This window comes from Molossus molossus, unplaced genomic scaffold (genome assembly GCF_014108415.1).
Source record: "Molossus molossus isolate mMolMol1 unplaced genomic scaffold, mMolMol1.p scaffold_m16_p_19, whole genome shotgun sequence".
In the NCBI taxonomy this organism is placed as follows: domain Eukaryota; kingdom Metazoa; phylum Chordata; class Mammalia; order Chiroptera; family Molossidae; genus Molossus; species Molossus molossus.
In genome coordinates, this window is record NW_023425354.1 from 44,183,178 (window position 1) to 44,199,400 (window position 16,223).

Genomic DNA, 16,223 nt, shown 5'->3' on the forward strand with positions numbered 1-16,223 from the left:
AGGAGGCAGCCAATGGATGTTCTCTCGTCCATGTTTCTATCTCTCTCTCCCTCTCCCTTCCTCTCTCTCTAAAATCAAGAAAGGGAAAAAAAAAAAGCCTTCCAGGCCCTGTGATTCCCGGAGTGTATGGATAAGTGAGGATGTGGTAAGGTATTTCACTAAGTGGTGCTGTTGAAACTACTTATGCTTCTGGAAAACATAAAAACACTCAGGTTGACTCCTTAATTCACACCCTCTACACACAAATTTCAGAATAAATTAAAATGTAAAAGAAATAATAATGAAAGCATCTCAAAGAAGACTGAGGGAATCACAAGAATTACTTTCTACATTATATATTTCTGCACCATTTAAGTTTTGCAATGACTTTTGTCATCCATGAAAACAGACAGCTCTTAGGAGTGGGAAGATGTGGTCAAGCTTTAACAGCATGGGTCATAAAAACAAAGTAAGATGCTAAGAGCAAGGCCAGCCCAGAAGTAGGCCCTGATCTCTGGGCCATCCCTCCCTCCTCCCTGGCCAGGTTCCATCTCCTGTGGACCAGTGCTCTCTTCTGGTGACAGTCTACTAGGAACGAAAGTCTCTCCGAGCAATTCACTAAGCAGGAAGCCAGGCAAAGGACTGGCAGCACTGGCACAGTGTTAGTAAATAGACATGTTCACACATACAATAAAAATGAAACTATAGCCCTGGCTGGCTTGGCTCAGCAGCTGGCATGAGGCCAAGGACCAAGGAGTCAGGGGTTCAATTTCTGGTCAAGGGCACATACCTGGGTTGCAGGTTCGATCCCTGGCCCTGGTTGAGGTCGCGCAGTAGGCAACAAATAAATATGTCTCTCTCACATCAATGTTTCTCTTTCTCTCTTCTTCCCTCCCTCCTTCCTACTCTATCTAAAAAATCAAAGGAAAAATATCCTCGAGTGAGCATTAAAAAAATAAAAATTAAACTACAGAATCAAATCCTGGTCTTGTCTTCTCTTCTCCCTAGTTCCTGTTTTGATAACTTTTGTTTCTGTACTTTTTATATTTGTTCTGGAGTGCTTTTTTGTGGCCTGATTTGAAATAATAGGCAAGAGCTGAGGATTATGAAATACCAGACTAGGAATCATATTCAACTACTATCCCTGCAAGATGAACTTCACAGCACACTATTTTGGGAGCTAGTCATAGAAATGCCAAGGAAAAAGCATTCATAGAAAAACAAGGTTGGCCCTGGCTGGTTTGGCTCAGTGGTTAAAGCATCAGCCTGCGGACCAGAGAGTCCTGGGTTCGGTTCCTGCTAGGGCACGTACCAAAAAAAAAAAAAAAGATTTTTTAGAAAAACGAGGTTGAAAATGCTGTATAATCTCTTGGGAGGGGGAAAAAAATCACAAAATATACTGTATGTGCATATTAAAGGTGCTTCTGTAAAGAAAACAGTTTAATATTATTTAACACCAAATCTTTCCCAAGTTTATTTTTTTCACAATGTACAGACACTTTGGGGACAATGTATTATTAAAGAACACCATTCTACAATTTCTTAGATTCTGCTCGGGATCACCCTAAAGGAACAGGTCATCAGTACGACACCACGTCTCTAGAGTTCAAGGACTGGCTGATATTCCCTCCCAGTGGATGAGGCTGGTCCTCACCTTCTGTGAGCAGATTCTCTGATTTCAGCTGGGCCTTCCTTATGCTCTCCAGGTTCAGTTGTCGGTATTTTCTCTTAAAAAAGCCACACTAAAACAAAGGGAGGGGAAGCCCAATTACAGACCGAAGGTATCCATCCATCTTTCTTATAGAAAACCATGTATCTGGTTGTTGCCAAAAGAGCACTTATACTCCCTGGCTTTTCGCACTTCCTCTAAATCTCTCCCAGATAATACGATCTTTCAAGACCCCATCCTAATGCTGCCTTTTCCACAAGCCTCTCCTGGTGTCCGTTCCCCACTTGTTATTGATTTTCAACCTTTCTCTGAACTCCCAGAACTCTTTCACCTTTTAAATTGAACTAACTGTGCAAAGTATTACAGTTTTGGCTACAGTGGATCTCAGTTATGTGAAAGTCGGTCTACTATGCCGAGGTTACAAGAAGATCAAGTATGGTTCTCCTACATCAAGAAACTCATAACCTAAGAGAAAGAGAAATAATGACCACACAGTGCCACTTGGAAGGGTTTCCAGAAACCCTCACAGGAAAAGCTCACACTCAGCTCAAAGGACTCAGGACTCCCTGGGCTGAGTTTTAAGGGAAGAGTGAGAGCAAGGAGGAAAAGCAGGGAAGAGCGTGGGGAGGGCAGAGAGTTTGACTGCGAGCAGAGACGCGAACCTGTTTCGTTCAACCTCTGGAGAAGAAAAAAGCAAGACTTAACGGTGAGCGGGCAGAGGCCAGGAAGTGGAAAGTTTTGAACAGCAGAAAAAGAGTTTAAACATTAAAAGTGGGGAGGAAAGGAAAGGACTGAAACAGGGAAACAACAGCCAAATCTGTTTCAAGAAAATCTGTCCGTACTCCAATACTTCAATTAGATTTTTATCTTGTTCAGACAGAAACTGTCTTACTCGTTTGCCTGAACAGATGTGGATGTGTGGTGGAAGGAAGAGGGTCAAGTGGTCACACAGCCAGGGAAGCTGCTCTGAGTCAGGGACTGGCTGTCCCAGAAAGTACTGTGCCCAACCCCAGAGCCTTTCTGAACATGACAGAGCTGACCTTGAAAAGGATGATTATAATCACAATCAAAACCAGAAGGCCAGCAACACTGCTCCCAATGATGACAGGCAAAGAAAGGTACTCCTCCTCTTTCAGAAAGATGACAGTGACCTAGAACAAGACAAAGAGATCATCGAATAAGTCAGGTAAAGCCAATGAGAAAAAAATGCCACACATGATTTTAAGGAGCAAACTATGAGTCGAGGCCTAAAGGGCTGGGGGAGGACATTTGAACGGTAACTGATGAACTGCGGGAGGCTCGTGTGGACACCTCTGACTTAAACACACCAGAAAACCCAGTCACACTGAGATTTACCTATCAAAGCTTGACCAGGTTCCCACAGTAAATACTGGAGAAAAACCTCTTCACTTCCCAGCAGGACAAAGGAACCATTTGGAAATACACCAGAGCACTCTGTTTCTCGAGCAAGGCCTGCTCTCGAGGGAAACTAGTTAACCACAGCCTAACCTCCTGGGGTTTATCAGAGCCTAACTCACCTGGATGGGCGAAAGGAAATACTCAACTTGAGCCCACTCAAGCTATCTTGTCCCACCTATGACAGCTGAAAAGCACCTGAGAACAGTTGTGAAGTCCACAGTCCAGAGGCACACGCTCACTAACAGACTGAGTCCTACTGGATGTGGAATCTTAATTTTCTGTCAGTCTTTAAAACCTGAAGACCTTAATCCTGTGGGATCTGCTGTTAAACTGTCAGAGAATCCTTAACCGAAGGTCACAGTCTCCTGACAGACTTAGCTCTATTTCTATATTAGAAATCAAAATAGGGAGGAGGACGGAACACTTCCCCTCCCCCACACCTCACCACCCCCTTACTAAAGGCCTATTTACAGCAGTTCCTTTTAACTAATATATCATGTCCACCTGTCAAGGAAAAAATGACCAGGCATACCAGGAGGCAAAAAACACAATTTGAAGAGGCAAAGCAAACATCAAAACCAGATATGGCAAGGCTGTTAGAATGATCAGACCAGGAATTTAAAACAACTATGATTAATATGCTAAGGGCTCTAATGGATAAATCAGACAGCATGTAAGAACAAAGACAAAGAACAGATAGGCATTGTAAGTAGAAAGACGGAAATCCTAAGAAAGAACCAAAAAGAAATGCCAGAGATAAAACACTATAACAAAAACGAAGACCGCATTTGATGGCTCATTAGTGGACTGAACTTGGCTGAAGAAAGAATCTGAGCTAGATAAATTGAGAGAGTCCTCAAAAAGCAAACAGCACAAAAACTGAAGAAGAAAAAAAGCCAGAGTGCAGTAATATGATCTAATGCCCAAAAATACTTTATAGAAACTATTTTAATTTCTAATATAGAAATAGAGCTAAGTCTGTCAGGAGACTGTGACCTTCGGTTAAGGATTCTCTGACAGTTTAACAGCAGATCCCACAGGATTAAGGTCTTCAGGTTTTAAAGACTGACAGAAAATTAAGATTCCACATCCAGCTATGCCATTATACACCCTTGACCCCCAAGCTCATCTTCAAGATGACCCATTGTAAATGATCTTCAAGTCCTTCTGACAGCTCTTTTTGAGCTTCCATAAATCCCTAAAGCCTGATAATACATTTCCCCCACATGAAATATACGACAAAGATACTGGTCTGCTCCTCACCAGGTTGAAGTGTATGTTACCTCAAAGACACAAAAATAAATGCAAAACAGCATCCATGTGTACAATGTGTAGAGCTCTTCCCTTAGAAGCTGTCCCCAGCACTGAGTCCAAGGGCTCTCAGTCTCAGAGTCTAAGCTGCCTTCTCAGTAACAGGACTCAGCTGGAAAGCTCAGGGGATGTGCTTCCCAAGGGAGACCCAGGTACGGCTGCCCCAAGGTGCAGCCAGCATACACATCATGGCCAGAGTGCGGTCCCAGAACTTAAGTAGGGCCAAAGACCATCCAAACTCTGCCTGGCCCCGGCCGGGTGGCTCTGTTGTTTAGAGCGACATCCCATGCACCAAAAGATTACAGGTTCGATTCCCAGTCAGGGCACATACCTACGTTGTGGGTTCAATCTACAGTCAGGGCATGTACAGGAGGCAACAGATCGATGTTTCTCTCATGCTCGCTCGCTCGTGCTCGCTCTCTCTCTCTCTCTCTCTCTCTCTCTTTCTCTCTCCCTACCTTCCTCTGTCTCTAAAGTCAATTTAAATATATATATATGTAAACACATATAAAACAAACAAACAAAAAACAACTCTGCCTGCCCAAAACATTCAGTTCCTTTCACGCAAGTGTTTAAGCACGAAGGTCAGCAATGCTTCAGAGAGAAATTCTGTATGGGGTGGAAAGCTGAACATTTATCTTCTAATTGAGTTACCAATACTGGTTACTTCCTAGGGTTGACCCTCCAGGCACTATTTACATAGACTAACTTAAAAGGATTAAGTTAATCCTTTAGAGAGTAGAAGGGAGCAAAGCAACAGAGAAGGAGGAAGAACAGGAAGAGAGCTGGTTTTTTCTTCTATGGAAGTGAAGTGGGGTGGGGAGAGAAGTACTTGAGAACCTGGGTATAAGAAAATGATGAAAGGAGGTCCCAAGGTAATAGTGGTTTAACAGGCCAGATCTGAGTAGTAGAAATGCTCCTACTTCTCAAAGTCTCTTCTCTTTTCCCTCTTCCAAACCCACAGGTTTCCAACGTGCCTCAAAGCTGCCCTGGAAGAGGCGAAGGGAGAAGCAGGACACCGGACACCAAGGTTGTAGCAAACACTGATGGCGGCCTACTCAACAGCCATTCTCTTTTAGACTTTGTTCAGAAATCATGGTTGGTCTAACCTAATCATGACATGGCTTCGCCATCCCCTTTGCCAATGACTGACATGAAATCCAGTTCTCACTGATGACATAGGGAGAGGAGATATGTGCTGGGAGTTGTATGGAAATTTCCCTTCCTGAAAAGAGAAGGCACGTAAGGAAAAATCCTTTTGCTACTGACTTCTTGCTTCCTAGTCTATATTCTGCCAGGAGGAAATACAGCACTGGGAAAGGTGGCAGCTTTGTGCGGGCCATGAGGGAAGGCATCACCAACACACAGATGTGTGCTCAAGATTCAAAGGAGCCAGGCCATCGACACTGGTCTGCCTCCCTTACTAGATGAACAGCAGATGCCTTTATGGTACACAAGCAGGAGTTTTCCCTTATTTGCAGCTGAAATGCACTTGGATATATAGCTATTTATACTCATAGTCAGGTGCTTATTGTCAGGATCTACTTAATACTTTGTTTAGGGTACTGTATTGAAAGAAAATAGTTATAAAGAATCTATACTGTAGATATAAAAATATCAGTTAGAACAGGACGTATAATATAAATTATTTAAGAATGTGCATATAAGAAACTATTAATGATAACTCCCTTTGGCAAGATGGAATTGGGATGTGGGAAGAGGGAAAGGAAGGAACCATTATTTTTCAACTGGTATCTTTCTACAAGGCTTGGATTTTCTTCTAAGCATTATTTTATATTTTTTAAAAATCTGGGCAGTGGGATAACGGGGCACTTCTTTCTTCCGTATCATTTTCTGTATTAGAAATGCCTAAAAATAAAGGGAAATGTTATTCCTGACATGTCCAGAGAACTGTTCCTTTCCCTCCTCCAGAAAGAAAATCAGAGGATGTACTATTTAGCAATCCAGTCTCACTCTCTTAACATTCCTTCCCAGAATGAATCATGCCTAACTAAAGAGCTCACAGATGGCTCATCTCTGAAGCCAGCAGCACATCTAGTTGAGTGTCAACAAGAATGAAAACTCGGGAGCACACACAGTATTTGGTCCGTAGATTGCAGATATCCATCTGACTTGTGGGCATACATCTGCAAAACAAACCCCAGGAGTTCTAGTACTCAATCTAAGACTTGAGAAAGGAGTAACCTGTAACTGGTTAAGGTTGTAACTAAACTCTGATACTATACACTAGAGAGTTAATGTATACAAATAATAATTTCTCACTTTGGAAAAAAAATTCGAATACCTTTTCAAATCAAAGTATATGTAGCTGTTGGTTCCAGACTAGTTATTTCAGATTAGACTTCAACTTAGGTCTCTTATTTAAATGTCTCATTTCACATGTGTAAAAATTGAGGCAGAAGCTGACTAGCTCAAGGTCACAGAGGCAGTTGGTGGCAGAGTCAAAATCAGAGGTGATAAGACTGAAAACAGGCCCTGGCCAGTTTTGCCCAGTGGTTAGAGCATCGGCCGGTGGACCAGAGAGGCCCAAGTTCGGTTCCCGCTAAGGGCACATACCTCGGTTGCAGTTTGTCCCCGGCCCCAGTTGGGGTCGTGTGGGTGGCCAAGACTCGATGTGTCTCTCTCACGTGGATGTTTCTCTCTCTCTCTCTTCCTCCATCTCTCCCTCCTGCTCTAACTGAAGATACATGCGTAGATGTCTCTCTCTCTCTCTTCCTCCATCTCTCCCTTCTGCTCTATCTGAAGATACATGCAAAATGTCCTCAGGTCAGGATACAAAAAAAAAAGACTGAAAACAGGAACAGGGCAACAGCAGAGTGCCTGTACAGGGACTCTAAGGCTAAGCACAGTTTTCCTAGGACACTACCCAGAAACCAGATACCAGCCAGGGGTTACCTTAGTTTTGTGGTTCTCTGCATTCAGCCCCTCATATAGAGATTTGTTGAAAGAAATTTCACCAAGGATCTGTAGTTCAGTTACATCTCTTAGGATCTATAAGGAGGGAGGGAGGGAGAAAACAGGTTTTACACATGGACTTACTGTCTTGTACAGAGTTCACCATCCTTGCTCTAAATGTGTTCCATCTCTAGTATTCCTTAGTCTAGTTAATAGCCTCAGCAACCACAAATAACCCAAGCAAGAAACCTGTAGTTATTCTTTAACTTCTTTTCACTTTACCTCATATCACACCCTCACTCACCCTCCCCCAGTCAGTTTTCTTGACAATTTTTTTTCCCCTTTTTTTAGCCTTCCTTGTACTTGTCCCTTTTTCTCCATCCCCATAGCTACTTCTTCAGTTTAGAGCTCATCAGTCACCTGGATCACTGCAAGACGTTAAATTGGATTGTACTTCCCACTTTTGAATGAGTGATCAGAGAAGGCCTAAGGTTACATTTGAGCTAAATATAAGAAACCACACAGATGAAGATCTGGGAGAAGAACAGTGTCATACAGAAGCAACAGCAAGTGCAAAGGCTCTGTGGCCAGGAAAATATGGCAAGCTGGAGAAACAGAAAGAACAGAATAGCTGGAGTATAAGAAGCCAGGAAGCAGAGAGTACTAGGAGATGAAGTTGAAGAAGAAATCAGAGACCAAATCATGCAGACCTCTGAAAAAGTATGGATTTTAGTCTAAGTGCATTCAAAAGCAGAATGTTTGCTTTTAAAAGATAGCTGTGATGCCCTGGCTAGTGTGCTCTGTGGTTAGAGAGTTGCCCTGAGCATTGAAGGGTCACAGGTTCGATTCCTGAGGGCATACACCTGGGTTGCAGATTCGATCCCCAGCATGGTTGGGAACGTGCAGGAGGCAACCAATCGATGTGTCTCTCTCACATCAATGTTTCTTTCTCTCTTCTCTCCTCCCTTCCACTCTCTCTAAAAATCAATGGAAAAAATATCCTCGGGTGAGGATTAATAAACAACAACAAAAAAGATAGCTGTTGTGTGAAGAATGTTTGCAGAGGGCATGGCAAGAGCAGAGGCAAGAAGAGCAGATGGAAGGCTGCTGCCATAGTCTGGGCAAAAGATGGCAGCCTGACCTACAACAGTAGCAGTGGAGATGGAGAGAAGTAAATGGATTTAGAATATATTTTGGAGGTGGAATGACAGAGCTTGCTATTGGAATAGATGCGGGCAAGTAAGAAAGGGAGGAATCCTAGCCTGGAGGGTGTGGCTCAGTGGTTGAGCATCATCCCATGGACTGAGAGGTCCAGGTTCGTTTCCGGTCAGAGCACATGCCTGGGTTGTGGGCTTGATCCCTAGTAGGGGGTGTGCAGGAGGCAGTCTCTCACATTGATGTTTCTCTCTCACTCTCTCCCTATCTGAAGATGAATGGAAAAATATCCCCAGGGGAGGGAGGGAGAGAGAAAGAGAGAGGGAAAAAGGGAAAGAGGGAAGGAGGGAGGGAGGGAGGGCTAGAAGAAAAAAAAGAAAGAGAGAGAGAGAAAGAGGGAAGGAAGGAAGGAAGGAAGGAAGGAAGGAAGGAAGGAAGGAAGGAAGGAAGAAAGAAAGAGGAAGAGAGAGGAAGGAAGGGAGGGAGGGAGGGAGGGAGGGAGGGAGGGAGGGAGGGATCCCAAGAAAAAGTACCTAAAGTGTAAGTTACCCTGAACAATTGGGTAAGGAACAGGTGGAGGCAGAAGGTGGTGGGTCAAGAGACAGGGTTATATTTGTAAGGCTAGTATCCAGCTATTGTCCTGTCTAGGGGAGAGAGATGCCCTTGAGCTGCAGGATGATCGAATCTGGAGCATTTCACAGTCTCAAGTACCTGCTTAGACTGGCTCACGGAGAGCTCCGCAGCCACCGTCACATTTTCTTTATCCGAAGTGATGGCACAGCTCACTGAATGCCATTCCTGCACGCGCTGGAAAAGCGAAGCCTGGTTAGCAAGATTCCTCTTCGTGCAGAAAAGCTGTTATTTTAACACGATGCACACAGAGCACCTTAAGATCCCAGAACAGAGGGTGTGAGCAGTTGTATCGCTAACCCTGGCTGAAGCAAAGCCGCAGTCCTGGCGAACGTGACCCAAGGAAGAGGCTAGGGAGGGCGCTGGGCCGCCCTGCGTGTGCTTTCGGGGAAACCTCTGCTAAGGAGTCTCCGGGCCTCTGTTGTCACCCGCTTCGGACCCCCTCCCTCCCTCGCCCCCTCAGCCCCTCGGGACCAAAGTGCTCACCGGGTTGGGATCGCTCCCACAAGCGCGCTCCTGACTCTGCGTGCACACAGTGTTAGCCTGAAACGACAGCCATCCCCGCGACGCGTGAGCAAGCGAAACCGCCGTAGTGCCCCGCGCTCTGCCCGCCGCCGAGCCCGTGGTGATACGCATGCGCGTGGTCGGGCGCTAGGACCCGACGTGCAGGCGGTCGGTGGACGCGTCAGCTTCCGCGTCCGCCTCTGCGTCTGGAGAAAGTCTCGCGGTGTTTGGGTTTGAATCGTTTGGCGGGTGAGTTATGGCGGCGTCGCTCCCGCGACTCAAGAATCGGCTCTTAAGAACCTATGGGGCTGCGGGCGGGGGACCGCGGTGGCGGTCGGGTCGGGCAGGTGCGCAGTGGTTCCCGCCTCAAGATCAAAAGCGTTTCTTCAGCAGCACCAGTAGCAGCAACGCCAGCAGCGACGACCCCTCGCAGTCCGTCGGTTCCGACGACTCCGAAGACCCCGACTTCTCCTGCAGCCAGGTGGGTCCACGGCGGAGGCGAGCTGGCGGTCGCATCTCCAAGGACCGGCCGAGCCTGGTCGTGACCCCAAGACGCCTGAGGCTGCGTGCTCGGCCCCCGCAGAAGTGCAGCACCCCCTGCAGCTCACTCCGACCGCCGCTCTTCCCGAGCAGCAGCCCGGGCCGCCTCAGCCCGGACCTCAGTGTGTGCAGCCAGCCCAGCGACGGCGGCGAGCTGGGCACCAGTGCCTCCCTGTTTAGCTCCCCGGCCTCTCCGGGCCCCGGCCCTAGGTCTCCAGCGCCGGGAGACAGTGACATCGGGACCGGCCCCTCCGCCTCTCTGGATGCCACCTCTCTGCACCAAGCACCTCCTCCCTGCTCCCAGGAGGCAGCAACAGGACGAGGCAGGCTCACCAGGTTGACCCAAAGAACTCGTGCCAGCCTCAGGTCAGCTCTCCTTCGCCTTACGGACTCAGGAAACCCTGAGGATTTTGAGTTTGGGACAGATGGGAAGGATAAGAGGGAGTCCTGCTGTGAAAGGGAACTGGTGGTGAAGAGGCTGAGGAGCCCAGGTTTATCAAGAAACCGAAAGAAGAGGGCCACAGACCAGGGCTCTTGTCAAGAGCTTGAGGCCCAAGGGGCTGTCCAGACCGAATTCGCGGAGGCCAGTGGTTGCAAGGGCCGTACTGTACCTGGAAAAGTCAACAGGCCTGAGAGAGCTGGGGCAAGCCGGAAAAGGAAACATCAGGAGGCAGTAGAAACCTCCCTCCTCCATTACCACCAGTTTAAAAAGAGCCAAAAGACGGGGAACGATTCATTCCTCACACAGAACCTGCCTGATTTACAGAATGACTGCTCTTGGACCAAAGCCAGGGCGTCTTTCAGTTTCCACAAGAAGAAGATCGTGACCGCTGTGTCAGAAGTGTGCAGCAGCTACACCACTGCCAGTTCTCCCTCCAGGTCTCTCATATCAGAATATTCAAACACCCCTGTCTCAAACAGAACAAACGGTGCTCCATCCCCTTGGCACTCCTCTTCGATGTATTTGCTAAGCCCCTTAAAGACACTACACGTCAGAGACCAAAAGGCATCTGATGCTGAAAAGGTTTATAGGGAATGCAACCAGGAGGGCCCTATCCCCTTTAGCTCTTGCTTTTCCACGGAAAAGCTGGAATGCTGTGAAAAGATTGGGGAAGGGGTGTTTGGTGAAGTGTTTCAAACAATCACTAATCGTACACTTGTAGCCCTAAAAATCATTGCTATTGAAGGGCCGGATTTAATCAATGGAGCCCATCAGAAAACTTTTGAGGAAATCCTTCCAGAGATCATCATCTCCAAAGAGTTGAGCCTCTTGTCTGATGAGGTATGCAACCGCACAGAAGGCTTTATTGGGCTGAACTCAGTGCACTGTGTTCAAGGACCTTACCCTCCCTTGCTCCTCAAAGCCTGGGATCATTATAACTCAGTCAAAGGGTCTGCAAATGACCGGCCAGACTTTGAGGAAGACCAGCTCTTCATTGTGCTTGAATTTGAGTTTGGAGGGATTGACTTAGAGCAAATGAGAAGGAGGTTGAACTCCATAGCCACTGTAAAGAGCATTCTACACCAGATCACCGCATCCCTTGCGGTGGCAGAGGCATCGCTGCACTTTGAGCACCGAGACTTACACTGGGGGAATGTGCTCTTAAAGAAAACCAGCCTCAAAGAAGTCCACTACACCCTCAATGGGAAGACAGGTACCATCCCCACCCGTGGGCTGCAAGTCAGTATCATCGACTACACCCTGTCACGCTTGGAGCGGGATGGGATTGTGGTTTTCTGTGACATTTCCATGGATGAGGACCTATTTACAGGTGAAGGTGACTACCAGTTTGAGATCTACAGGCTAATGAAGAAGGAGAACAACAACTGCTGGGGTGAATATCACCCTTATAGTAATGTGCTCTGGCTACATTACCTCACAGATAAGATGCTGAAAGAAATGACCTTCAAGACTAAATGTAACACCCCTGCCTTGAAGCAAATGAGGAATAAGATCCTGCATTTCCATAGGACAATGCTGAACTTCAGCTCTGCCACTGACCTGCTCTGCCAACACAGTCTATTTAAGTAAGTGAAAGGTGCCTTACCGCCCTGGAAAGGCCACTAGCCTTGACATCCCCCAGTGCTGTTTTTAATCTTTATCCCCAGAGGAGGTTGAAATCCCCATTCTAATCAGAAACTGAAATGTTTGTGGAGATATTTAAACAACAAATGTTATTTAAAAATAAACTACACATGAGAACAAGTATGTACAACTTATAAACCCTCTTACTGTCAGCAGAGTCCATTCTGTAGGTTTCTTTCCTATTTTCATTTTTGAGCCTTGATACTTTATGTAGCCTAAGAAAAAAATTCAGGAAAGCCCAAGGCATCAGCTGTCATACCGATCAGAGCCTGTAAATATCATCAGGCTGGCTTTGGGAACCACACCACAGATCAGGACTCAACTGAGAGCAAAGAGGCTGTAGCAAAGCAGAGACCAAAGCAGACAGACTGGAGGGAGAGAGAAAAGGAAGATGGTAAATAGTTTATAGGGAGACATGCAAGAAATGCCACATGTTTATCAAACTCATTTGCTGATCACAGAGAAGTAAAATTTAGTGATTTTCAACAGGAAAATAAATGTCTCCATGGCTACTAAAAAGGCTTGAGTTTTTGCTTATTTTTCATCAAGGGAAGGAAAATAAATGTTGCTTTAAGAGCTGGGTGGTTGATATTCCTTCTGAACATGACTTGGATAATTTACTCCTAACGTGTTCCCTGGTTAACTAACCTTGTTTTTACTCTTTCTAGAACTCTAGGTTTTATACCTTTGAGAATCCATAGTCACTCAAAAGAGAGGTGATTGTGATAGAATAAAGAACTTCCTCTAAGTACCTGAGTCTTTGTCAGGTTTTTCACTCTGACAAGCTGGAGACCTTGTAATTTGATTGGAACACAGATTTGTAGTTGGAATTCGGCTTCAAAGAAATTTTCCCCATGTATCTGCAAAGTAAAGATTGGAAAGTCAAAGTTGGTGTTGTTTTGCCACTTGTAGCTTTGCAATGATAAGTCCTAAGCACTTACATTGAAGAGGAATTCTTTGTGGTCTGAAAGCCCCTGGCTGGTGTTCATGTACATCACTGATGGTCTGCAATTGAGAGGACATGTGTTAGGCCTCAAGGCCCCCTTGTTTTGTTTAATTTTTTTTTTCTTTATTGATTTTAGAGGGAGAGGAAGAGAGAAATAGAAATATTGATTGGCCACCTCCTGCATGCTCCCCAGTGGGGATTTGGCCCACAACCTGGGCATGTGCCCTGACTGGGATTCGAACAGCTGACCTCTTGGTGCATGGGTCGATGCTCAACCACTGAGCCACACTGGCCAGGCAAGGCCCCCTTGTTTTAAGTGAATCTGAATGCTACCAGTTGGATACACTAGGACAGAGGGCACCAGGTCCTTAAGAGGAATCAAAGCTAAATATCAAAATGTAGCCCTGGCTGGTTTGGCTCAGCAGTTGGAGCGTTGGCCCACGGACCAGAGAAGCCCCAGTTCGGTTCCCACTAAGGGCACGTACCTCGGTTGCAGTTTGTCCTCGGCCCTGGTTGGGGTCGTGTGGGTAGCGACCACTCAATGTGTCTCTCTCAGATTGATGTTTCTCTCTCTCTCTTCCTCCCTCCTCTCTCCCACAAGATAAATGCAAAAAATGTCCTCGAGGGAGGATACAAAAAAAAAGTAAATTGGTGGTAGGGCAGTTGGGATCAGATAGGATATTTGAATAGTATATATTTGACTTGCTTCTGTGTCTAATTATTCTTCAGAGTGGCCTTACTTTTCTCCTTTCTTTTCAGTCCCATAGCCCCTCTCTTCCCTCCTTAGCATCATGTCAGTACCCTTCTATAGCAAAACCAGTTGACACTACAATGATTACTACCTTGGATTTCTAGGACCCAACTATTATTGCCCTAGAGATCAGTGGGAGCCTGGGTTTTAAGCAGCCTCCTCTCAGGGAAAGGCAGTGCCCACATCCAGCCTGCCCACCAGTTCCACCCACAAGGGAGAAGCTATCCCGCAGGTGTTGGCCCCTTGGAGGTACTTACTTGGGAAGAACGGCAATGAAGGCATGCCTGAATTGAAGGCTGTGGGTCTTGCTGACCAAAGACCTTTCTTTATTGGAACTAAGAAATAAGAGTGTCAGTGCACAGCACATCTATATTTTCCCAAGGCTACTTCTGTAACTTGGCTTCCCAGGGTCACTGGGGTCAGATAAAAGACTCTTGGAGATAAGCAGAATGCAGAAGAGTTGCTAGAAGACCATAATTGGAGAAACATTGATTTAAAAGGATTTCTTAGCCTCAACAATATTGACATTTTGGGCCAGGTAATTCTTTGTGAGAGGCTGTCCTGTATATTGTAAGATGTTCAGCAGCATCCCTGATCTCTACCCACTAGATGCCAATAGCACCATCCCCCTAAGTTATGTCAATCAAAAATATCTTCAGGTGTTGCTTCTTAGGGGCAGAATCACCCCATTTGAGAACCTTTTCCCAACACTGTACCTCACTCAACCCCCAAACAGAGGTTTTGCAAATGGCAGAACTTTCCCAAAGTTAAATGAACCAGAATTAGAACTCCAGTCCAAGGCTCATTCTAGCAGACTATACCATAGTTTTACTTTGTGTGTCAATAAAAGAATGTTTTGAATATCTTTGAGAACAACCATTGGGACATAGATGCTTTCTCTGGGTTCACTGAGTTTCCCTTCTTCCTGGGCAGTTAGGGAGCCATAACTCTTATGCAGCACGCGGGAGGGAGATTTCCAGGGCCATAGCCTGAATCTGCTGTGATGCAGGCACTACTTACTTTTTGATTGTCACAGTGATGTCAGCTGTCCTATTTGGAAAGGCCTTCTTCTCTAGCTGCCAAACTACTGAAAAGTTTGCCTATTGAAGAAAAAAAAAGTCACTGATGCTCTCTATACCACTCACAATTCAAATAGCTTCCTACTATAACTAGACAGACCTGGGAAACAATTTCTATTCCTCACATTTTTGTATCATAGCATGCACCTACATTTGTTATTCCATGTAAGCTTTTATTCGCCTTCTACAACTGAGGAAGCATCTCAGAGATTCCCGTAACACAAAGATCCTCAGTGGCACATCAGGGACACACAGGACTAGTAACTTTAGGTCTGATTATCCTAACATACCACCCACTACTTCACTTTGCTGTACTGTAGTGAGCCAACAGTTTGTGGCTATATCCCCCACCCACCACTCCCTACTTTTCAGAGCAGACTTGGCAGTTCTAAGCACAGCTATGGATCTACTATACAGTAAAGGGGAATGTGGGACCACAACTGAGATTCCAATGAGACTGGAAAATAGAAGTCAGCAACTCCAGGTTAGTGAGAAGAGTCAGCCAATCAAAACACTCACAGATGACCTCCTGAGAATGGGGTGACCAATCTTGCAGTTCATGACCAGGACAGAAGCAGTTGCCTTAGGGTCATCACACTGAATGTTTGGGGAAGGAGGCTGTTAACACATAAAAGACTTCTTTAAAGGCAAAAAAGGGAGCAGTTTCCACACACCAATTTAGCACCATTTGCTGATTTTTTTCACATGCAAGACACCCTGCCAATCAGACTTGGTCCTTATCTTCCTCACAAACTGGGCAGGAGGGCTCAATGGTAGATGGTTGAGGAATTTCTTTTTTTGTGTGTGGTACGTACCCCTAGCGGGAACCGAACCTGGGACTCTCTGGTCCTCAGGCCAACACTCAACCACTGAGCCAAACTGGCCAGGGCGATGGTTGAGGAATTTAAATACAAGGCCCAAGGAGTTCTGTGAGAGAGGTACAGAGGAAAGCAGTAGAGAAAGATGAATTCCAACTTGGAGGAATCTGAAAGTCTTCATGAGGAAGAAGATCTTTGAATTGGGCTTGGGGCCAATGCAAACTGAACGAATTGAAATGGGCTGGAAGGCTAGCATGAGCCCCAGCACCACCACACTGCCTTTTTCAATCATGGTTCCTCATCTGGACCACTGAATACAGAAAATTATTTGAGCAACTACTACTTGCTTAACTCTCCCAAGGAGGGTACATCACCAGTTCCATTCTGGATGCTTAGGAGATCATTACATTCTTTTCATAT

General features: G+C 45.8%; 2 protein-coding genes across 2 annotated transcripts in view; one reads left to right on the forward strand and one right to left on the reverse strand.

Annotated features, from left to right (window-relative positions):
* Positions 1-1,441: 1,441 nt before the first annotated feature.
* The window catches only part of ITGAE (integrin subunit alpha E), a 63,591-nt gene continuing 48,809 nt past the window's right edge, over positions 1,442-16,223 (reverse strand). Inside the window, exons 22-31 of the mRNA XM_036269485.1 lie at positions 15,505-15,603; positions 14,927-15,006; positions 14,164-14,241; positions 13,151-13,214; positions 12,962-13,069; positions 9,566-9,622; positions 9,161-9,256; positions 7,295-7,390; positions 2,689-2,799; positions 1,442-1,721 (exon numbers count right to left, since the gene is read on the reverse strand). Coding sequence (XP_036125378.1) covers positions 1,560-1,721; positions 2,689-2,799; positions 7,295-7,390; positions 9,161-9,256; positions 9,566-9,622; positions 12,962-13,069; positions 13,151-13,214; positions 14,164-14,241; positions 14,927-15,006; positions 15,505-15,603 — 951 coding nt within the window. The 3' untranslated portion in view covers positions 1,442-1,559. The remainder of the gene's footprint in view (positions 1,722-2,688; positions 2,800-7,294; positions 7,391-9,160; positions 9,257-9,565; positions 9,623-12,961; positions 13,070-13,150; positions 13,215-14,163; positions 14,242-14,926; positions 15,007-15,504; positions 15,604-16,223) is intronic.
* On the forward strand, positions 9,840-12,214 carry HASPIN (histone H3 associated protein kinase). Its single transcript, XM_036269484.1, has one exon. It carries the CDS (start codon positions 9,840-9,842, stop codon positions 12,153-12,155), a length of 2,316 nt encoding a protein of 771 aa, XP_036125377.1. The 3' UTR covers positions 12,156-12,214.

What these genes read in the sequence shown, in the direction of transcription:
- HASPIN (XM_036269484.1), top strand. Translation starts at nt 9,840, where the DNA reads ATGGCGGCGTCGCTCCCGCGACTCAAGAATCGGCTCTTAAGAACCTAT.